General features: G+C 42.7%; 1 protein-coding gene across 1 annotated transcript in view; it reads left to right on the top strand.

Annotated features, from left to right (window-relative positions):
- Fam184b (family with sequence similarity 184 member B) overlaps window positions 1-24,333 on the top strand; it is a 109,686-nt gene that overhangs the window by 58,490 nt on the left and 26,863 nt on the right. Inside the window, exons 2-6 of the mRNA XM_028765349.1 lie at window positions 3,709-4,470; window positions 5,291-5,426; window positions 6,416-6,543; window positions 7,593-7,796; window positions 12,872-12,982. Coding sequence (XP_028621182.1) covers window positions 3,709-4,470; window positions 5,291-5,426; window positions 6,416-6,543; window positions 7,593-7,796; window positions 12,872-12,982 — 1,341 coding nt within the window. The remainder of the gene's footprint in view (window positions 1-3,708; window positions 4,471-5,290; window positions 5,427-6,415; window positions 6,544-7,592; window positions 7,797-12,871; window positions 12,983-24,333) is intronic.

Here is a 24,333-nt window from a genome sequence, read left to right as displayed (position 1 = left end):
CTCTCTCTCTCTCTCTCTCTCTCTCTCTCTCTCTCTCTCTCTCTCTCCTGGTCAAGACAGCTTTTTCTTGTGATAATAAACCCTCTCAGGATAGCTCATCACTTGCAGATCAAAGCCCAGTCTTTTATTGACATATCAATTCAATTCAATCATTACCCCAGGTTCCCTTTTGATTATCCTATGAATTAGCATCCTGTGACCCCAGTCCCTTGATTCTTAGAAAGAGACACCAAGTACAAATACAGACAATAAGATAGCTGGGTGGGACCTCACCCTTAAATTATCATTCCTACCATGCCTGGGCCTGAACCTAAATTCCTTCTGTTACAGGCTGACCTTGAACTCAGGAATCTGCCTGCCTTTGTCAACATAAGTAATAATAATTATTAAAAAAAAACATAGCTGGGTAGATTTTGCCCTACAATCACCATTACGTAAATCTCTTTATTTCCTTGTTTAGTATCTTTCTGACAACCTGGCTCATAGTGCAGTTGTCTCTGTTTTACTAGGTCTGAGAAGTCCCTGGAGATGCAATAATTCATATTGTATCCTTATATTCTGCATAGTTGAGAAATTATATGTCTTCAAACTCAGGGTTTTATAGTTCTTTCCCACAGCCTTAAGAGCTGTCCTGAAAGTCACAGCATTCTACCATTTTGCTGAGACACTAGACACATCCTCACAAGCAGGACTTGTATTGTCTCTGATAGACTGTCTGTTGTCTGTTGATGGAGCCATTAACCTTGGCAGAGAGGACATTTCTCTGAGGGAGGAATGTAAAGTTATATGTATGTGTATGTATATGTATAGTTATGGCTATGTGTAATATATATATATATATATATATATATATATATATATATATATATTACACATAAACACACAAACAAGCCTTAAACTCACCCATAGCAACCATCGACATTCATGGAGGTCCATGCCCTGCTGGCTATATTTTAGGGGCGAGAATCATAGCACACTGTCCCTGCCATGGCTGAGCAGGACTTGGTGGGGGATGGAGGCTGAGGAAGAGAGGTAGGGAGGGGGAGATAGGGAGAGAGGACTAGAACAAGAACAAACACACAGGATGCTGGATCATGGCTTGTAAGATGGAAATGGTTCTCTGGCTGCTTCACTCTGGCTTACCCACTGAGAATGTTTTGAGAATATCTACTTGGAGCCAGGCAGTGGGGACAGACATGATAAACAAGAAATCAAACTCTTCTTTCATGGAGCCTGCATTTTGTTAGCAAGGGTCAGAAGTAAGTCAATAGCAATATCATATGAACACAATGTAAAATCAGATCTTAGCTATATCCTGTATTTACTCTTTCCTCAAGGTCTGTGGTCTCTAGTAAATGCTTATTAAAGCAAGATAAGCTGACCAACTTTGGTGGTACATTTGGCCTTGTTTATGAGTTATCTTGTAATTATGAATATATACACACACAGAGACCATGTAGCCATAACTTCCTCTCATAGACCCTTTCTGATCAGATTTTTCTCAGTTTAATAATTATCTAAGTGTTTCAACTTAAAAAAAAAAAAAGAGGCAATGGAAACCTTTTTTTCCCCCTAAAGTACATAAAATGGAATCTCTAGTGAAAATGCTATTCCTCTCTGGCAGAAGAAAGGGTCACCACTTGCTTTGCCTCTACCACACATCCTTAAATGACACTCAGCCTCCAAAGAAGTCAAGAGAATAAGGCCACAGTTTACAAAGCTTAGGTGAAGCATTAGTAGGACTCTGACCATGGCATGAGAGTCTAGTTCTGTAGACTGACACATAAGGAAACACAACTCAGTGAAGCTAAAGCAGGTAAGTTTCAAAGTGTGTGGTGGGAATCCTCAAGGAGAATTTATCTTAAATCCCACAGGATCCTTCTTTTAAACTATTATCAGTGAGAACATTTCAAGTGGATATTGCCCAGTCTCTTGATTCTTCCATCTCTTGGCTCACTAATCACCAGAATCTTTTCCTCTTACTTGAGCCACAATTTTTCTTTACCAAATCCTTGACCTTGTCAACAACAAAAAATCTGACTCTGCTGCATCCAGTTCATCAAGTTTTGAAAACACTCCCACTCCCTTGACCTTCTCTCCTATGACATAACAAGTGAAACTCAGCTCTTGACGATCAATCCGTCTTGTCCTTGCATTCATTCTGATGAACACGCCTGATGAAAATCCGAATTTTAATCAAACACATCATGCCTTGCTTCTCTGCCAGGTAGACTACTTGCTTCACTCTTCTAAAAAAAACAATTCACAACTTCTCACTCTTCAAACCTGCCATGTTTCCTTTCTTGTCCAACTTAGCACCACTATTTGGGGACCTTGATTTGTTCTTGGCTGAGAATGTAGATGCCACCTTCTTACTACTGCATTGTGGTGGCTTTTCATTCTCCTGTCACTAGTGCCATAAAGCTGCCTCCATCTTCCCTTTCTGTCTCTTGCAAAAGACCCATCTTTGTGAGACACCCTCTTCAGGAAATTTGATCATGTATTACCTTATTCCCGGAGCTTTGCTTTGGGGTTTTCTGTCAGTGGATCTGATGGAGATATATTCTAGACTCTCCTAAAGCAAACAGCAGCAGCAACTGCATAATTTTAGGTTCTGTAGCTCTTTGTCTGTAGCTCAGACTTTCTCCTTGGAGTTCTTACTTGGGTGCCTTCTTCATCAGCTTGTTTAGAGGTGTATCAAATACTGCTGAACACAACTTCTAACTTTCTCCGACATACCCACACTATCTTCAGTTATGTTTATCATCATCATCATCATCATCATCATTTTGAGTCAGACTTTGACTCTGTAGCCCTGGATAGTCTGGAACTCATCAGGTAGACCAGGCTTGCCTCAAACTTACAGATCTTCCTTTCTACAGTTTTTTTTTGTTTTTTTAAGTTTTAGTAAACAGATACCTGTTTCCCAGATCAGCCTCCTGGACATCATTCTCAATTTGTGGGCTGGGTTCTAGGCCCCATTCTACACTCAGTATGCCAAGCATCCTCTGCCTTTTTCCTGATCTTCTGAGGAAAGTGGTCGGTCTTGTTATTGAGTATGATTAGTGACTAGGAATTTTTATGTGCACTGTCAAGTTTTAACCCCAGCACTCAGGAGGCAGAGACAGGCTGCTCTCTGAGTTCAAGGCCACCCTGGTCTACAGAGTGAGTTCCAGGACAGGTCTACACAGAGAAATCCTGTCAGGCAGGGTTCGTGGAGTAGGGGGTGTTAGGTGGGGGAAAGTGGGGGAAGGGCAATGCTGGGTTTTCTCAAATGTTTTTCCTGTACCTATTAAGTATATTACTGGATTCAATCCTCTAAGATTTTACTGGATTTTTGCATCCCAGATAATTGTTTTTTAACAAAGAGATCATATCACTTTTTTCTTTTCAAACCCTTCCATAGATTCCTACAGTACTCAGGAGATCCTTTACAAGTTCCACCAAAGAGTCTCTCCCAAATCTTTGTGCATTGTTAGTCCTTGACCTTGGTTCCACTCCCCTACCTGTTTAACTTCCCTGCCTTCTTACTAGCTTCTCCTGGGTACCATTCCCAAAATGTCATCATTGCCACTTTGAAAATCCTTTTCTCAGGCACAGGGCACGGGAAAGGACCTCAGGGTCAAGTTGAAGCATCTCTGGTCACAGTCAACACCAGGTCCCAGGCACCACCTCCTTGCCCTAACTGCTCTCTCTGCTATCCTGCAGGTGATTTATGCCCTCAATACCCGCCAGGATGAAGTAGAGGCCAGCGCTGCCGAGTCACTGCGGGAAGCCCACCAGGAGGAGCTCCAGGACACAGCAGCTGAAACCAGGACCAGGCTCCTTCAGGATCAGGGTCGCACCAGTGAAGATGCAGAGGCCCTTCTGAAGCGCATCCAGACCCTGGAAAATGCCCTGGAACTGCAGAAGAGGCTGACACAGGAGGCCCTGGCTGAGTCAGCCTCCTGTAAGTTGGAGACCAAAGAGAGAGAGCTCCGAGTAGAGGCCGAGCATGCTGAACGAGTCCTGATACTTTCCAAGGAGATGCTGGAGCTCAAGGCTGATTATGAGAAAAGGCTCCAGCTGCTGACTAGCCACGAGGGTCCCCAGTGGGGCCAGCTATCCCAGGAAAGCCCTGATGCCACATCAGAGTCTGGCCAGCGACCGGAAATGCACCAGGTCCTGCTGGAGGTGGAGCGATTGCGAGCTGAGAATAAGCAGCTGAGCCAGGATTATGCCCGCAAGGCAGAGGAGCTACAGGCTACCTATGAGAGGGAAAATGAGGCCATCCGTCAGGCCATGCAGCAATCAGTCAGCGAGGCCCTATGGCAGTGGCAGGAGAAAGAGTCGGGTCTCCGAAAGAACTTCCAGGTTCAGGAGTCGGCCCTGCAAGCTCAGGTCAGGAAGCTGGAAGGAGACCTGGAGCACAGAGGGCGCAAGATAAGTGATCTGAAGAAGTATGCCCAGAAGTTGAAAGAAAGGATCCAGGTAAAGCCTCTTCTTCCTCCCCAAGGGGATAATAGGCAAAGTTGCTACTTCTAACACCCACCATGAGCCAGGTACTGTGCTAAGCACTCCACTTCCACCAAGGTCAGTATTATTTTTGGCATCAGTTCTCCTACATTCATTCAACAAGTATTTATCGAATACTTATTTTTGGCTAGTACTTAGTTTATACTTAGGGGATGCGCGGTGAGTTAGATTGCCAGCTGTACCTGGCCTCAGAGAGCACAAAGCCCTCCCTACAAGTTACAGATGAGAAGATAACTCTGGGAGGACTTACTGCCTAGCCCAGGTAGCAAAAAGCAACATTTTCAACTCTGACTACTCTAATTCTAAATGATTTTAATTCTCTGTGCTCATTCTATGATAACTTGACTCTCCTAAAACCCTTAGGATATTTGAGTTCAAAGAGAGCAGACCCATTGATGAGCCAGCTTTTGTAAGCCCCACAGGAGTACAGAAACCTATCTCTCAAAGCTACAGTTAACATTTGTAATAATCTCCAAGTACTACACACACACACACACACACACACACACACACACACACACACAGAGAGAGAGAGAGACACACACACTTTATATTAGCCTGTTACTGTTCCAACTGGAGAAGGGTTAAATAACTATCCCAGGGCCACACTGCCGTTAGAAGGTAAATGATGACTGCCAATCCTCTTCCCACCCCAGCTGCTAATTCTAGAGCCTCATGACCCCTGCTATGCCGTCTCGGCCACCCTTCTAATCTAATAGCAGTTCTGTGCACTCAGCATATCCGTCCAGAGAAGTAAGATCTTCCCTCTGTTTAGGATCTTGATGTGCAGCTAAAGGAGGCTCGGCAGGAGAACTCGGAGTTGAAGAGTACAGCAAGAAAACTGGGCGAGAAGTTGGCTATTGCCAAAGACAGACTGATGCTACAGGAGTGTCACATGACACAGAAAATGGGTAAGGTACCCCAGATTCATTCATTAAACATGCAAAATTATCGGCCAGGTTAGCGCTGGCTCCCAGAGACACTCTTAAGACCAAGGGAGCAGAAGTAGGGCCATTGCATCTGACCTGCTGGATAGATGAATCAAACGTGTCCTAGGCACTGATGAAGCAACATCAGCTCCCATATTACAGATGATGAATCAAGGCAGAGAGAGGATCGATGACTGACTGAAAGTCAGCTAAGTGTCTGATGATAAAAGCTAGTGTTTGGATGCAAAGATCTCTGACTGGCTCTAAGTGTTTTTAACTACGATTCCACAACAAAAAATTCTGGAATGCTTGAGCTATGACAGGCTTGGTGGGAAAGGCAGGAAACATGAGCCCTGCCTTTGGGAAGCTTGAGAGACAGTTCCATTGCAGCCCACTCATGCTTTTGGATGGGGATGTGACCCAGGAAGCAGAGGACCAAGATGTCTGGGAAAAAGAGAAACAATCTCTAGGCTGGAAGGGTGAAGAAGAGAGGTTAATGTTGGAAACAGAGGAATGTTGACGTTTTAGAACACCGATCTTTAGAAATAGGACAGGGAACAGAGAAAGAAAAAGAAGATAGCAGTTATAGTTTATCTATTATTTCTTTCCCTTAAAATTTCCATAAATAATTGTAAAATAAATGTCATAAATATATATATATATACTAAAGAACATGTTCAACTTTTTTAACTCATACAAAATGAAATAACATTTTTTTATTCAGGAAAGGTAAATGTGGCCATTATTTAAGCTCAGGATACTGTTTTGAATAAAGACAAGACTTGAGCACAACAATTGACCACACAAGACAACACTGAACACACTTGAGGGCTATAGGCCTTCTAGCAGGCACCACATATGGAGTTCTTTATGTAGTAAAGCAAGATGTAGGTAAGCAAGATGGTTGATTAGCAGACCTGACTTCAGAAGGGCGTTGAGCATCTCGGTTGATCTTGAACTTACACTTGCAGATGACGTGAAGACTGAGGAAGGAGTCCTGGGGGAAAAGGATGACCTGGAAGGCTGTAGTCTCCATCCTCAGCAAGAACCAGGCTTTCCCAACTTGTGTCACTGCAGGAATGGAGGCTCAGAAACACAGGTAGTGTCTGGTGAACACCGAAGGTGAAGTCAGAGGAGGTTGGCATGAACTTCAAGTAGAAGTCCTCCCCCTAACCACAGTAGAGCCACTTGAAACCTCAAGCCCCACTATTCAGGGATAAACAAAGCAAGATTAGAGGTTTCATCAGGTTCTCTCTCTTGATCTCTCTCTCTCTCTCTCTCTCTCTCTCTCTCTCTCTCTCTCACTCTCCCTCTCCCTCTCCCTCTCCCCCTCCCCCTCCCCCTCCCCCTCCCTCTCCCTCTCTCTCTCTTTCTGTGTGTGTGTAAGGATGCTTTACCTATGTTTATGTCTGTATACCATTTGCATGTAAAACAATACCTGCAGAGTGTAGAAAAGGGCATTGTGTCTTCTAGAACTGTAGTTACAAATGGTTGTGAGACATCATATGGATACTGGGAATCAAACCTGGGTCCTCTGGAAAAGCAGCTGCTGCTCTTAACCACTGAGCCATCGCTCCAGCTCCCACCACCACCACCACTACCACCACCAGTTTCTTGCCAGGTCATTCAAATTTAGGAGAACAAAAATGCAGCAGAATTTTCTGAAGTTTGTATTTATCAAAGAAAATAGACATTGTTTAGCTCCTCTTTCTACTCAAAACAAGCAATGTATTCCTTGGAAACTATAGCATGTGCTAGAACATCCAACCCTGTGACCACTACAGTATTGTACAGATCTCCTTTCTTTTACCCTGCTTCAAAAAAGGATGCGGTACAAATCAATATCATTATGAACATAGGTAAAGATGTCATTTGATCATGAGGTAAATGTCTTTGTAATTCGAGAAGTACCTGTGTTGAGTGTCCACTGAAAGATAATCAGATATCACTGTAGGTCAGTGCTATGCATTAGTTAAAAACAGACATTTCCACAGTGAAATGTCTCACAAATATCAAATATATATAGTCTTCTGAAATGCTTCACACCTCCTGATGCTTGCTAGGAAACCAGAATATAAATGTGTAGAAGAGAAACGGACCTCATTTCCCCCCAGCAGTCTGCTTACGAAGTTTTATTTCCCTTAATAGAACAAGAAAGAGGCAAGTGGTGAGATGGATCACATGAAGCAGCAATATGAAGAAGACCTTCGTAAAGTCAGACATCAGACTGAAGAGGAGAAGCAGCAGCTCCGGGAGCAGCTGGGGCAGCGCCTGGAAGACTTGGTGAAGAAGCACACCATGGAGATGAAGTCGGTGCGCTCCTCTGTGGAGGTGGAAAGACAGAAACTGAAAGTGAGCGTGTTTGCAGAAACCGTTCTGGGGTTTTGCAAACCCCCTTCCCATTTCCCTTTCCTCTTTTGTTACCCAAATATTTACTGTGCTCCTACTCTGTGCATGTCTAGGCTGGTTCTCTTATGACAGGTGAAGAAAGCGGTCACTGCTTACAGGAAGCATACAGGTCTTGCAGGTCTCTTGGGGGTGATAATAGGAAACAACCTGACAGGAGTACACAAGCTTCTGGGGAGCAGGATTGTATCATGTGACATTTTACTTAAGAAAATTCAACTCAGCTTACAGGACAAAAACAGAGAAACTCCACTAACTGAAAATTTGGGGCTCCAATACTTCCTCAATCCTAACTCCGACTCTGCTGCCCACTGAAAGTTATTTACCTGCCCTCTCCCACCTATTCTCAGAAATTCTGTATATCAGAAATATCCATAAATGGATAGTGATAACAGGACCTCTTTTGGGGATTACAGAAGGGAATCCTATGAAGGAGCACCACACCTGCTAGCATCCTGCCTTAGTTTCTGTGTGCTAACCTCACACAGATGAGACACCTTTCCACAGAGAATGTGTGGGAGGAAGCCTCCTCTTCCCTTAGCTGGGAAAAGCATGTCACATGCATGAGGACTGTAGGAAAGAGTACTCAGAACTGAGAAAGCTGAGGCAGAAGGATCATGAGTTCAAGGCTATACCTGGAGACCCTGCTTCAAAAAAGGATGCGGTACAAATCAATATTATTATGAACATGGGTAAAGATGTCATTTGATCATGAGGTAAATGTCTTTGTGATTTGAGAAGTACCTGTGTTGAGTGTTCACTGAAAGATAATCACTGTAGATATCACTGTAGTTATCACTGTAGGTCAGTGCTATGCATTAATTAAAAACAGTTAACTATTCAATAAATATATACTTAATAAAGTTAAGTATTCAATAAATATATACTGAATAAAGAAATATGACTGTGTGAAACACCCATACTATCCCTAGGCCTAGGCCTTCGCTCTTCCACAAGCTCTGTGACTGAGAGCCTTAACCTCTCTGAAGGCTGAATTCTAAAACAGCGTTTATCGTGCACAGTTAAATATGGTGTTACATGTGAGCCTTTTGCTGGGTGTATAGTGTGCAGACACAGTTCAACAGATAGCAGCTAGTGCTAATCACCATGTGTTTTGGACAGCAGGTGAAATAAAAATATTATAGGGTACTCATTATATTTCCTATTGAGAGCTCAAAAACACATTGACTCTTTCCAATGTTAGGCAGTAAGAAACTGCACCTAGAGATGTGGTAAATCTTTCAGTCAGATAGTGGGTAGAAGAGCTTTGGCTCAGACGCAACAGCCTGTCACCACACCTGTGGCTCGCCACCTTCCCAGAGAGAAGACAGTCATTCTGAAAGGATTTTTCATCTGAGCTTCTGTGAGCTGTACACATCCAACCTTTAACACTCCATCCTGGGCCCGAATCATCAGGAGGCACAATCACTTTTTCAAGCTGCAGGTTGCCCTGGTAACCTGATGGGAAAATCTGGTTCTCAGTGTGCACATCTTGCTTCAACCTTAATCAGGTCACAAGTCCATTTGGGAAATATGTCACACAGAAATAAATCATATTTAGTTCCTGGCATTGTTTTACTTCTTGTTCATATTTGAATTGGGGAATATAGATACTATAAAAGAGGCAACATGGGTTAGGGAGAGGCAAAGACTTGGAGAGGCCTCCAGGGTTTACGAGCTAAAAATAGACACATTAAAATTGCTTTATTTCTTTGAGCCTTTGTCGTAGGTAGAGTGCACATCCTAAATACTACCCTTATCTAAAGGAGCAAACGGCAGGATGGCCTGGAAGACTGAATGTCTTTCCTGGTCACAAGACTAGAGGACATTCTCATGCTATCTTGCCAGATGGAATTTAGTGCATGTCCTGTAATTAGCATTTGCACACAGTGGTTGTTTGGGAAGGAAAGGAAACAGATTTACGGAGCTCTCCCAAGATCTGTTTAACATGTCTGCATTTCTCATCTCATTTGTACCAGGTAAGATTCCTCTTGAGGCTCATAGAGCCTTTGGACAGTTTGGCAGGAATTTAATATAGGCTAGTAGGTGCTTTTCTGTAAATTCAGGGGAACGTACTTGGCAGCTACCAAACAGATGCTTATGTCCCAAATCCACTAAACAACGTAAGTGATATAGCTGTGTTCTACTTGTGTGTTCAGTTTGACTGTCTATATTTATAATACATAAATATACAGCATTTATATTTTATTTAATGCTTAAGCATACTACCTTGACATTTTTATCTTCCTATCATTTGTTGACTGTTCCCACTTTTACTGTTTATTTTTGACACACGGAGTATTTTCGGTATTTTATTTTATCTCCACTTTTGACTTCTTTTGTCTTGCTTTTGCTGGTGGAGATCTCTTATCTGCACTAAGAATAATATGAATCTTTAAATTTTTCACAGCCTTTTTCAAATGATATATTTCTTAGCATATGAAACCCTTATAGTAATATCTTCCATTTCTTCTTTCCTGCCCTCTGGATGTTTGCTCTCATACAGTTTACTTTACACTATAAATTCTATGGTGCATTGCTTTTGTATTAAAATAAGTTTTTGTGACATGGTCTGACTATGTCATCTTGGCTGCCCTGGAATTTGTGATGTAGACCAGGCTAGTCTTAAACTCACAGAGATCTGCCTTCCTCTGCCTCTCAAGTGCTGGAATTAAAGGTGTGTGTCGCCATGCCTAGCCTACCAGAGGACAGAAGCTGTCAGACTCCCTTGAGCTAAAGTCACAGACAGTGGTGAGGCTCTCAGTGAGGGTTCTGAGAACTGAATTCTGCTGCTTCATAAGAGCATTACATGCTTGAACCACTGAACTGTCTCTCTAGCCCATTTACAAAGATGTTTTGGACAGTTAGTGTGTGTGTGTGTGTGTGTGTGTGTGTGTGTGTGTGTGTGTCTGTGTGTGTGTGTCTGTGTGTGTGTGTGTCTGTGTGTGTGTGTGTGTCTGTGTCTCTGTGTGTGTGTGTGTGTGTGTGTGTGTGTTTGCCTGTGTTCACTTGTATGTTATCCCAGGAATGAGGCCTAGGGCCCAGCACATGCTCACTTTACCACTGGTTTGAATCCCTAGTTTTATTTTTACTCTGTATTTAGAAATAGCGTCTCATTTTGTTGCCATGCTGGTTTTGAATTCGCTCTGTAGCCAAGGAGGGCCCTGGATTTGTGGTCAAGAGATTTGGCCCCATGACTTTGGATCAAAATAAACCATTTTCCTTTTGTCACTGTGTTATTAGCAACAGAAAACAGACTTAGGACAGAGTGGCCCCTCCATCTGTCTTCCCCTTCCTTCATGCCTGTCTTTCCCACCTTTGTCTATTTGAAGTGGAGGAGGTTTTGTTATGTAGCCCAGGCTGCCTTAGAACTTCTGCTTTAGCTTCCTGTGATTTCAGGAGTATACCACAGCTCGCAGCTGTTTCTTTCCTTAAATTACCAATAACTGTGGACATTGTAGACAAAAAGACAGGAAAAAAAGACTCACTCTTGCTTGTGTCCTACTCCTATTAGCTGTGGGATTTGTTCCCTGAAAAACCTACTGCTGAGTATATAAGCGATCAGTGGAAATTGAATTCAGAAAAGCACTCTGAAGTTGACAAATCCCCAGTGTGCGGACTCCCCTTCTCAGGGGTGATTTGACTCATATATTTGAGAGCATTGGTCCCTTTTCTTGTATCCTTGACCTTGTGGTTGCTTTCCCTGTCTACCTGAAGAGGGAGAACATGCATGCTTCTGTTGAAATCCCCCAAGGTCACTATGAGCTGAGCAGAGCCGAGCATATTGCTTCCTGCCCTCCTGCCCTCCGCGCTCTGGTGACTCAGCTCTCTCGTCTCAGGGTAGCCCACACGACCCCGAGTCTGTGAGGAAGTTTATTAATGCTGAAAGTAACTGCTGACATCAGTTGACATCGCCACCTGTAGGGGTTTGAGTTTTCACTCTAGGGCCATCTGTCACGGCACCAGCAGAAACTCTGATTGATTATATGTGCCAGAAAGGGATGCTGCATAACATTAAAACGTGCCTTTCCTTTATGCCAAAGGTCATTACGGCTGAGTGTTTTGCAGTGTCTTGGCAGACTTAGTTTCCAGACCAGTAAGCATGAGAAACTGGAATTTGTTCAATAAAAGCTTCTTTGAATGAGGAGCTAATTAGTGAAATTATTATGAGAGAGAGAAAGAGAGAGAGAGAGAGAGAGAGAGAGAGAGAGAGAGAGAGAGGGAGAGAGAGAGAGGGAGGGGAGAGGGAGAGGGAGAGAGAAAGAGAATGTTTTGCTAAGGGATTCAGATAATACCTTAATTTATGTCAACCTAAAGGGTATTTTATATATTGTCTTTAAGAAACAAGCACTCCCAAACAGGAAATCCCAAAGAAGACAACATGGGTTGACTGCCTTTTCCTCTCCTCTTAATACTTAGAAACTTTCTCCATAAACTAAGCCATATTGGAAAAGCTAGGCACTCCTAGGAATGATTACACGTGTAACACAGCCCAACACAGGAGGAAGTGTGCTCAATATGACACAGCTAAGGTGCTGCACTGTTTCTCACGTGGTCTCCACAGATGTGTTATATGCTTCGTACTGATACTGGAAGGCTGTGGGGTGCACTGTGAAGGAGACATCATTCTAGCTACAGTATGGGTCCTGTTGAGATAGGGAGATGCCATGAAAATGTAGTCGGGTGATTTTTGTTTGCTTGCCTTAGTTTTTATTTATGGGACACTTGGAACATTCCTTTTCTTATTTGACGCCAGAAAATGTTAGAGAAGGCTCTACGTGCCACCTCCTACCCCATCTGTATTGCTCCAGGCTATGTAATGAGTTAACACTTGTTTTCTGTTGATTGACTATGTACTTCAAATTTACATGTTCTTACAGCATTTTATTCTATTATCAGGTGTTCTTCCAGCATTTTACTGTATGAGTTTCTTTGATCCCCTGCAGGAATAAGGCAAGGTGTGAATGCATAAGTGGCCTGTTCTCCTACCTTGTGTGGCTAATCCTCTAATCCTCATTTAGGAAGTCGAAGCTCAATTGGAAGAAGTGAAGACAAAATCTGAAAGGGAAATAAAGCAGCTGGAAGATGAGAAAGCTGCCCTCAGTGCAGAGCTTCAGAATTCTCTACTTGAGGTAAATCTTAAAAATGCACTGCTTGGGAATGGAGGGTGTGACCCCTGGGAGTTTCTGGCTAAATGGGATCTGGAGGTTCACCATGACCTCCCTGTGTCCTCTGAACAAAATAAAGGGCATCCAGCCAGGCAGGAAGGCTGTCTAGGGGTGAAGGGAGGTGGCCCATAAATTTAGCTGCAAGTAACAGAGAGTCTGATTTATAGAGTCTTAGACAAAGAGGCCTTTAGGGCCTTGTATAAAGTCGGGAAGTGAGAGGCTGCTGCTGACTCTGGAGCTAAGTGACTGCAGGGTTGGTGACTCTTCCTGTCCTTCTGCTCCAAGATGCATTGTCACCTTTGTGGGTCTGAGGCACCCTTGACTTCCTGGCCCCTTCTCTTATAACAAGTATATTCAAATTGTATGACTGTATTGATAGATAAATGTAACCCCATCTAACAATTTTTCTTTTGATTTTAAGTGAAATTAAAGCACAGGTTCTTAATGGTACTGAGAATTAGTGGAAGAGGCTGGTAACAGGTTCTAAGAGACATTCTGGAACCTGGTTAGACCAAAATGCATAGAGAGGTCTCTTTTTGTTTCCGTCCATCAAACCTTGAAGAGACCTGTGCTGTGTGCCCTCAGGGAGCTCTGAGGCTGTTCCTCAGACCTGCCCATATACCACAACCTCTAGGGAGCAAACATATGGCTGGGGTGGGGGGGAGGGGCAAGACACAAACTACTGGGTTACACACCTAATAACCTTGAGTACTTTCAAGAACTCAAGAGTCTGTGTGCCCTGACTAAGCCCCATTATTTCAGGATTTTGAGATGCCTTTGAAAGGGTCTCTGCAGAGATGCATCGTGAGGCCTCTCTCTCCTCATTTCTCCCCTTTTCTCTCCAGTGTTCCTTCTGTGTCTCTCTCACTCAGTGTCTCCCACTTTCTTAGTGCTCCAGTGAGTACTGTGCTCTGCAGAGCTTAAAGTGGCTTTATTTATGTGTGTGACACCAGCGGGCACCATCAAAAAATGGCTTACCTAATAGAACTGTTTCCTTAACCAGGAGACTGAGTTGTTTTGCATGTATTAACTCTTTCTGCCTCCAACCATCTTATATCATAGATGCTATTATTATCTCTAATTTGAAATTCAGAAAACAGAGACCCAGAGAGAAGGTAAATCTACTTCCCCAAAATGAATAATTAGTAAGTAGCACACCTGAGATTCACACTCTGGGAATGTGGCTCCCTGCTCTCCGTCTGTAGGTCAGTGCTACAGCTGGGTCACCTCTAATGACCGAGGATCATTCAGGACCTGAATGACTACTAGTCATGAGCATGACCGTGGGCAGAGCTGATTTCTGTTAGTGTGGCTTCAACTTTTTTGGCCACACTAATGGTGCTCCTAACCAAGCACTCTTCAGGACTGGGATGGAAACATCCCTTGGAGCACACCCCGTTATTCTGGCCGGTGGACTTCATACACACACCACCTCCCAAGCTGTCTCCAAGAAAGGGAGAGCAATCCCACCAAAGGTGGGTTAGATTTTATTAGGTGAATTTAGTTAGATCGGAGAACATTAAGGTAAAAGGAACTGCTGTAAGCAATACGACGACTACTACTGCTGCTGTGGCTGCTGCTGCTGCTACTACTACTAATAATAATAATTATTATTAATAATAATAATAAATAAAACTATTGTTTTGCTATTGTGAGCGAAATCTTTTTGAGGGAGCTTTTGGTTGTTAAGATGTCAAGATGTTGTGATCAAGCTGCTCTTCTGAGATAAGCGTCATCTGATTTCTGAGAAGTGCAGAACATTCAGTTTCCATTTCCCCAAAGGGACCTATTCCCACATGGGTTGTCCATCTTGGTATCTTAGGTGACTCCATCTTGGGCCAGTTTAACATCTCCCAGATCTCTCATTCTCAACTCCAGTCCCTTCCTAACCCCATTCTTACAGACACTCATGCCAAGTCATGGCAAGACTTTCTCCACAATGTCTTGGTCAAGACTCTCAGAATGGTACACATCAGTAGATTACTTAGAGGTGTTACATAAATCGTTACAGGGTATGTTTGCATTGTGGTGCATGTCCATGGTGCCAGCTGCTTGGAGGCTAAGGTGTGGTGATTGCTTAAGCCCTGGAGTTTAAGAACAACCTGAGCAATATAGTTAATATCCTGGCTCTTAAAATAAAACATGACAAGACAAAACAACAACAATAAAAAAAGAACTATTTCATAAACTTAGAAAAAAATACACTCTGAAGGTTTCTTCAATAAGATGGCCCATTCCTCCTTCCTGAAAGTCTGCAATCCCTATTTTTTTCTAATCTTGGTTCAACCTAACTCACCACCAACCACTACTCCCCAGACTCTCCCAACCCTGACTACTGTCATGTGTCTAGCCACCAGTTGGAGCCTTATGTCATGCATCCATCCTTCTGTCACTGGAAATTAGGTATTCCTTCATGGTTGACAAATTATACAGAGAGGATTGGGGTCCCCTATTTAGATTCTTAGTCTCATTAATGAAACAAATTTAAAATAAATTCAAATGGAAGCTGAAGAACAACTTTATTAAAGTTTAAAAGAGAAAAGCCCCAGGACAGGCAAGCTGCAAACTCAGAAGCTGCCAGAAAAAGAACAGAAGAGAGAAGGAAAATAGCCACACCAATTAAGTTGGTGGGTACATGGTGGGTAAGCAGCCACAAGGCAGGGAGCCGTGCTTCAAAGAAAGAGTAAAGAATCTCAAAGTATCAGAGCAAGCACACTTACCATTCTGGCCTGCATCTGAAAGAAAGACAGAAAGAGAACAGTTGCACCTTTCAGATTCAGGCCTCAGACAGGTAGAGTGACCAGAGATTGTGGCTTCTTGTAAAGACTGTCATGGGAGAGACTAAGCAGGAATTCTGAGAAAGAAAAGAACAGTATCTCATTAAAGGAAAAATTATTCTACTATTTGTCTCTTTAGTATGACTTAATGTGAGCCTGCCTTCCTAGGGGTGGCTCCTGGGCCAGGCTATTGTCCCAACACAACAGGAATGCTAGCCCCTCACCTGGGCCAGAGAGTCCTTAACAGGCTTTTATTACTACTCTAACACTACCTATCCTTCTCCCATTCTACTTGCTAATCTTGTTTCTTAGAATTCCCTTTGCTACCCTTGCTCCTGGCAGACTCCTACCCAACCTTTCATGGCCTTAAAGTTGCCAACCTTCCCAGGCCAGAATGTATTGCTTCAAATTCTATAAAGTACTACCTGCATCACTGTAGGTGTCAGGGGGAGGGAAAGATCTAATATAACCAAAATACTGTCTTAGTGACTTTTATCTTGCTGTGATAAGACAACAGGACCAATGCAACTTACAAAAGAAAGTGATTATGTAGAGCTTATAGTTACAGAGGGTTAGAGTCAGTGACGGTCATGCTGGGGACCATGGCAGCAGGCAGGCAGGTGCAGCAAGGACAGAAACTGAAGCCTTACATGTTGATCCACAAGCACAAGACACAGAGAACTAATTAGGAAAGGTGTGGGCTTTTAAAGCCTCAAAGCCCACCCTAGAGGCACCTCTCCAACAAAGCCACATCTCCTAATCCTTCCCAAACAGTTCTTCCAACTTGGCACTGAAGATTCTAATACAGGTGCCTATAGGGACCATTCTCATTCAAACCACCATAAATATTTTCATATGTTACATAAATACACTGGCATAAATACACTACTAATGGTGGCATTTTGTTGTTTGCATGTCTCCACCAGGTTTGCTATGGTCATCAACCTGTATCTCCCTCAAAATGAGAGGCTTAAAAACAGCAACCATTTTCATTATCATATAGTCTGTCCCTTACTCTATTCCTTCCCTTTCCTTCTTGTGCCCACGGTGGTATAGGACAAATAGGAGAGCCACTCAGGTTTGCTCCCAGCGTTTGAGCTTCCCTTATGGCTATTGGCCTCATTTTCCTGAGAGTCTGCAGGGAAACCAATCTGCATAATTGACAAGTAACAATTAGCTGGCTGGTGATTATCACCACAATTAAAGCTTTATACTTTAATAGTGCCTTCTAGGCAGCTATGTTCTTCTTCAATCTAATCTAATACTTCTGTGCCTTAGGCATGTGATAACTTTTGTCTCTTCTTTTTTTATTAGAAAAAGAGAACAAAACAAAGCAGGCCTTCCAAGATGTTCCCAGATACGTGGGGTTTTCTCATTAATTTTCTAAGTTATTGCTTCCTCCTTCTGTCATGTGGCTGCTTGTGAATGACATGGCTTTAATTCTTCCCCTTCTCCATCTCCTTCTTATGGGTAGCTGCTTAGATTTAGGTTGGCTACCCTGGATTTCTTCTTTTAAACTCTAATGAAATGGTCCTCAAGCTTTCCTCTGTCTGTTCTTAAATTCTTCCATTAATGAGATTAAGAATCCCTAGAAGGACCCCCAATTTTCTAGTTAACATGTGGTACACTAGGTAGGCCTCCCAAAATTTTCCAGTCAGCATCTTAGCAAGGTCTCCCCTGAGAATTGGTGACAGGACTCATGCCTGGAGGACTGGATGATAACGTGCTGGATACTAAGGTACACAGAAATGGGAAAAGGGAGTCTGGGGAGGCCAGGGGTCAAGACTCAGGCTCTGTTATATGGTATTCTCCCACCTGGAGTCTGAAGTGTGCTAAAAACCAGAGCAGTAATTAAATAAGTAACACTAAAGGTATGGCTTTCGATGGTTCCTGCTGCCAAAATAGGAACCAAGAGTTATTCTAGTCAGGACTTCATTCACCAACTCCAAGGGAAAGCCCAACGTGCCTGGGAAAGTCTTGGAAGGGCATTGTTTTATTTTATTCTCCTTTTCTAATGAAGAGAAGAAGAGACAAAAGTTATCACAGGCCCAAGGCACATAAGTATCAGGTTCCTTCATTTCCTTTCAGAAAAAAAAATGTATGGGGTAAAATGACAGCATAGAAGAAGTGACAGAGGAACTGAGAGAATTGTGTCCAGGAGGCACTATCAAGTTATAAAGCTTTAACTGTGGTAGTAATCAGTAGCCAACTAAGTGTAACTTGTTGAATCAGTTCTACCTATGAATTATATGTGGACATTAACAGAGTGCCACATTGTACCTCTTTTGTGGGTTAATGTTATATCTGGGGAAGGTGTGTTAGAATCTTAAACCCCAATCCTGAGAAGGTGGCCTTATTTGGGAATATAGACTGGGTAGAAGCAGTCTATTGAGGTCACATTGGATTAGAGTGGGTCCTAGGTTCAATGACTATTGTCCTTAGAACAATGGTTCTCAACCCGAGATTGCCATCCCTTTGGCAAACGTCTATCCCCCAAAATATTTACACTGTGATTCATAAAAGTAGCAGAACTTTTGAAGTTATGAAATAGCAATGAAAATAACTTTATGGTGGGTCTCAGAATTAGGAAGGTTGAGGACTACAGCCTTAGAAGAAGGCTATGTGGAGACAAATACTTAGAAAAGGAAGCCAGCTGACCATGGGCAAATAGTAGAGTAATGTGTCTGAGAACCGCTGCCTTAGAAGAAGGCTATGTGAAGACAAATATTTAGGGAAGGAAGCCAGTGGCCACTGGCAGATATTAGAATAATGTGTCTGGTAAACCAAAGAAAAGCTAGGATTGCCAGGAGCCTAGATGATGGATAAGCTGGGCAGGTTCGCCCTCAAAGCTTGAAAAGGGAACCAGTCCAGCCTGCACTTTTCCTTCAGACGTCTGGGCTCCAGAGCTAGAAGAGAATACATTTTTATTGTTTGAGCCAAGAACCAGTGGAAATTCATCACTGCAGTCCTAGGCAAATGATACAGCTTCCTACAAAGGCAACTCATGGGACCAGTCTCCACCCTTAGGTGTACCCGCAAGGGACATCAGCAAGACTGCTGTGACAGGAAATAGGAACAGGGGTGTGCAGAGGGCTGGGGGCCATTATTGTGGCTGGTGCTGGATGGATTTGAGGCTCCCTCCCCCACATTTTCCCCTCTGCTAGGCAGCCTGCTCAGGAGATTAATCTGACAAGCTTTTTTCTTTTTGAAGCCACAAGGATAATTCCTCCGAACTCCATTTCCTTCATGGTTTTTGCAAATGGATTTTGTGCTGACTTTCTTCTCCCTAAGCATTTGGCACTGCTGAGGGGCACATAAAAAAGACTGTTAACGTCAGCACGTCTCACTGGGGATGTAGATGGGCTGGAAAGGAAAAGAGAAGTATCCCTAATCAATGCACAAAATATAAAAGTTATCTGGCTCTCTACCATACCACAGAGCTGGCAACTTAAATTCTGGGGCCGTGCCTCAGTTCCCTGTTGAGGTGCCTTATGTTGTTGAATAAATTCCTCCAGCCTTAAAACCTGAAACAGAAGACAAGAGAACCCAGGTGATAAAACACAGCTTCCTGGATGTGGTCATTAATCCGGGACTCAGTTCTCCTGGGTCAGTTAGACACATTCTAAGCAGGATGCTGCAAAAGTCATTACCAATTAGGAGCTCGCTTGATTCTAGCAAAAGATGAGCCAGTGAACAGCATTCTGCATTTTCTTCTCGAGTTATCTAAATAAATCTCTATACTAGATCACTAGAGTGACTTTCCTTGGCCAGGTAATTGGCCTACCCAACTGAATTAATTCTTAAAGAAGTTAATCTACACAGAGACAGCTTCTATTCTGTTAGCAGGTAGATAACAGCTTTTCCCCTAATGGGTCTCCAGTGCTACTGTAACAGAGTAAGCCTTAGTTAAACATATATTTACCAGGGAGAACATACACCAAGAATCAAGTGACTGGGGGTTGAATAACATTTGGACTGGAACCGGTCAATTATAAAGCCCTGTTTCCATCTTTGACTTCATTAGAGTCTTGATCAATCCATTTTATAGAGGAGGAAAATGGAGATGAGGGAAGCTAGGTGATTTCCATATCCCTGGCATCTGAGCCAGGAGGCAACCACTGGAGTTGACCTTGTCATGTTCTTAGTGAATAACATACCCTCAAACCTTGTGGGGGAAACAGGCTCAACTCTCTTGGGACTCAAGTGAGCAGGACTTTCTCTGTTGCCTCTGGTACCTGACTGGCAGAGAACCTTTCAGCAGACCTTCTGTCCTCATGTCATGCTAGAAAAGAAGCCTGAAGAACCGGAGACTATATCTTCCCCAGAGTGGGTACTTCCTGCTCTCTGGCTGTCCTGATCCACTCCGCCTGAGAAACCTGGAGATGTTCTTATTCTTCCACAGTTCCTTAGCAACTAGCCTTATTACCCAGCATTCAAGAGAATAATTCACTCACACAGCTGATCTTTTCACAGGTTCTATCCAGGATTGCTAAAAAATGTTGCTCCTTGAATATTCTAGTATTTCTCAGTTCCTCTGGGTGATTGCTGCAGGAAGGTAGAACAGAATTGTCTGGGTTCCTCACTGATGAGATTAGATTTAAAATAAGGCAGATAATCTAAAGATGAAACACCAATACAGTTTAGGAAGTCAGTGTAGTATGCTGTATTTTTGAGAGAAAATGGAAACACACGGGTATCAGCATATAACCAGGATGATGAACAAGAATCCAACAGTGTCAGTCACCAGTACATAAGCTAGTACTATCATTGGAATTCAAGATGTCTCTACTTCACTAATTGGCTTTTTTTTGTGTGTGTGGTAGAAAATATTTTGATGTGGGGGTGCACTATTCCCTGTCAGATGAATCTAGTTCTACTCACTAAATAAGAGTAGTACACCCTCCTAAACAAAATGTCTCCAGACACCATCAGATGTCTCCTAGGAAAACAACTGCCCCAGCTGAGAACTACTGTTACAGATTCTATAGCAAATCCTGGAGAAGTCAAAAGTACAAGTACGTGGGAAGGGATATAAGTTAGCTCGCCATAAAACCCATCCCCCATCTGACCTCATTAATCTAGAACACTGTCCAGGACTAAGCTCAGCTTCTATGTGGAGGTACAGTCCTCTATGACATGGGGTTGTAGGACAGATCTCCACAGTTGTCAGTTTTATTTGATTTGATTCATTATGTATGTCATTCATTTATTCATCGTGAAATATCTAGGAAGTGCTGGCTCCTGAGCTGGATGGTGTAGCAGAAGTGTGTAAAACAAATACCTTGAAAATGATATAGACCCTTAGTAATACAATTAAACATCTCATCGTTATGGTTTCTACTAGGCAAATATTTTGCATCTTGAAGGTGTTACATTCTCTTTCAAATAATGTTTTCTTTTTCAAAGTGCAATTTGTGAGTACAGTATAGAATTCTCTATATGATTGAAAATTTTCCTCGATCCCATGTTTCTTAACTCGGGATAACTACTTGTTTTATCTCTCTTTGTATATCTTTCTAGAGATGTAATGTGTGTGCACACTTCATTGTGAATATATTTTTCACCAACCATATTTTGGTCTGCTGCATATTTTTGGTCTGCTGGTTTTTTTTATTGTTGTTGTTGCTTTAGTTTATATGCACATCAATACACGACATGTTGTAGATTCATTTTTTTAAAAGCAACTTATCTAGTTTTTCTTTATAAAAGAAACCACAATGTATTTACTCATTTATGATGGGCCTAGATTGTAAGAACACTCTTCAGTGGCTAGCACGGTAGAGGCATATAGTATATGCAGTATGTAGACAAGCTCACTTACAAGACAGCCGCCTGAGTTCTTACTGGCTGGATAATTCTGGGCAGATATTTAGCATACATTTGCTTAATTGTATAAAATAAAATGTATAAAATAAAGTTTTTGCTACCATCTACCTCAGAGGGATTTGTGAAGGCCAAATGAAGGCATATATGTGCAGAATTTGAAACAGCACTTAGCATGTGTAATAACCCTTCATGCTACAGGGCTTGCTCCATCCTGTGGTGCATGGAAGTTTAACTTCCGTAGATAGCACCATGCATTTCCCCACTGATATTGGCCCAGTGTATGCTACCATCAGCAGCACGTGTAAGTGGTTATTTTAACACTTATGTCAATATGATGATTTCCAAAACTTTCTGAACATTGCCGTTCAGAGTTTTAGAATTTAGTTCAAATATTTTCATGACAGCCCAAAGAGAAACTTTGCAAACAAATAGATTTCATGAGCCCAACATCAACATGCTATATTACAGCCAAACCTATAATCCTGCCTCCTGTATAGGTCATACAGGTCCTACTAAAGAGCCTTAGAGGGACTGTTCTGCTGGTGGCACAGGGACACTAAAGCACAGTGTCAAATGCCAGCCTTCCCAGTAACATTCTTGTTAGACTGAGGTCTATAAAATTTAAGAGTCAGGGGTTTAAATTTAGGCTGCTGGTTGTCTAGCCAAAGTATCTTTGTTAGTCAAGGGTGATAAAAATAACACTGTTAATTGAGAACAGAATTTCTACTCCCCAAGCATGCAGAAAAGATTGCCACGCCTAGGTGTGGCTCTGGGGTGCGTCCCCACCAAGGCTAGTTAAATATCCAACTGAACCTATTCCCTTGCTTCTTATGTCCAGTGTTGTGATTCTCTTAGGCCCATGATGTTGTTCATTGGTTTCCACAAAACCAAGCTAGTGTTTGCAATTTTGAAAACTTTCTTCTGGAAGCCTCTTGGTACATGGATATTAAATTAGGGACAAAGAGGGGAAGAGACTTTTATAGCAGCCCATGCCTTCATTCTCAGGGAAACTGCTGTGGTCACTGTTACCGAAGTCATTCCACTCCCAAGACTGTGTGGGTATTTTCACTGTACAAGACATACATAGGGCTGGATGCCTAGCTGAATGAGGCCCAGGTTTCTCTTGGGAGGTCTCAAATTCAAAGGGGTAAAAATAGATATTTATTTAAAGAATACCATGGTGTGATTAGTCCTACAATAATGGCAGAGAGGCTCTTGCATGTCCCTTGTGTGAGTAAGAGAGAGGGAAGAAGAAGAGAGAGGAAGAGGAGAGAGTAAGAGAGCACACGCTCTCTGGGAAGATTTAGGAAGGTATTTCAGAAGACTACCATCTGCTGACATGTACTGACACTGGGATTTGGGCATGAAAACACCAGAAAGAGTTATTCCAGGAAAAAACACAAGATGAGATCCCCAAAGACTATGAAAATGGGTAAAGAGGGTAACATAGGCCTAGGAAGCATCCTTTGCTCACTGGAATCTCTGCGTCACTAACTGGACACATACCTGAAGGATTATATGAATCCAAGCCATAAGCTATCCAAGAGGAAAACAACTGCAATATCTCAAGTACCCTTAGGCTGTGAGGGGCCAGCACAGTCCATCTGGTGTTACTCCGGGGGTCTAGTCCCATCACACTGAGGACAAGGGGGGCTGATTTCACCTGTTGGAGAGAGTCCTGGTATGAGTGGAGATGCTCTGGAACCTCAGAAGACAGCATGGGGCAGAGCAGCAGCTCCCATCTGGTACTGAGATAAAGGTTCTGCTAGCTCTACCCCAGCTCTGCTCAGGAGCACAAGCAAGTCTGAATACCTCCTCAAGAGCAGTACCAACAGATATCACAATGGTAAACACAGACAAAGACCTGACTTGGTGTCTACAGGCCTACAACAACCTCCAGGCACATTCAAGTACTCTCTTCATTTTATGCATAAAAAAAATGAGGCCTTATGCCACTTCTTATAGTGAAATGGCAGCAATAACCCCTATCCGCCATACCCCAGAGACTTGTGGTAATAGACAGCAGAAACCATATGACAGCATTTCTTGAAACCATTAGGCATTCAATAAATGTAAGGTGACTTTATAGTATCTATTACAATTCCCAGCAATCATTTCAGCAAACACAAATACATTAGGTGTTCTATTTTAAGATGAACAAAATGCTACCTTTGAAAGATTGTCAGCTGAACTTTAATGACTTTGAATGTTCCGATCCAGGAGATTTCCTGGTGGTAAGTTTTTCTTTAAAATAGGAAAAAAACCAATATAGATGAGGTTAAATAATGGAAAGATTTTAAAATATCCACCCTTGCTTGGGAAGAAGCTCTCTGCTGGACATTTTGGAGGAGAAACAGAGTTGGAGTTGTTTGTTCCTCTGCATGCACTGTTTGTACTCAGGCCCCTGGAGCAGTTGAGAGGGCACTAAGCTAAACCTAAGAACTCAATGGAGAGCAGGAGAGAGAGCGATCCAGGGGCAAATAACATGTGATAGGCTCAGTCCCATTAGCCAGGAGTGCTGTTCCTGCCGGGGCTTGCTGGGATGCCAGTTCGTAACAATGCAGAAAAGCAAGAGTCTGTTTCAGTTGGAGTGAACAGCGAAAACAGCCACCCTCCCCTGGAGTTCAGAGACCTGCTCTATTCTAACAGCGTCACTAGGCTTGGAAGGACTCATTCAGCCACCCATAAATGTTCCCCACAACAAAGTCTATT

This window comes from Grammomys surdaster, unplaced genomic scaffold (assembly GCF_004785775.1).
Source record: "Grammomys surdaster isolate TR1022 unplaced genomic scaffold, NIH_TR_1.0 150, whole genome shotgun sequence".
NCBI lineage: Eukaryota > Metazoa > Chordata > Mammalia > Rodentia > Muridae > Grammomys > Grammomys surdaster.
Note: the sequence above shows the minus strand (reverse complement) of the source record. Positions and strands in the feature narration are given on the sequence as shown.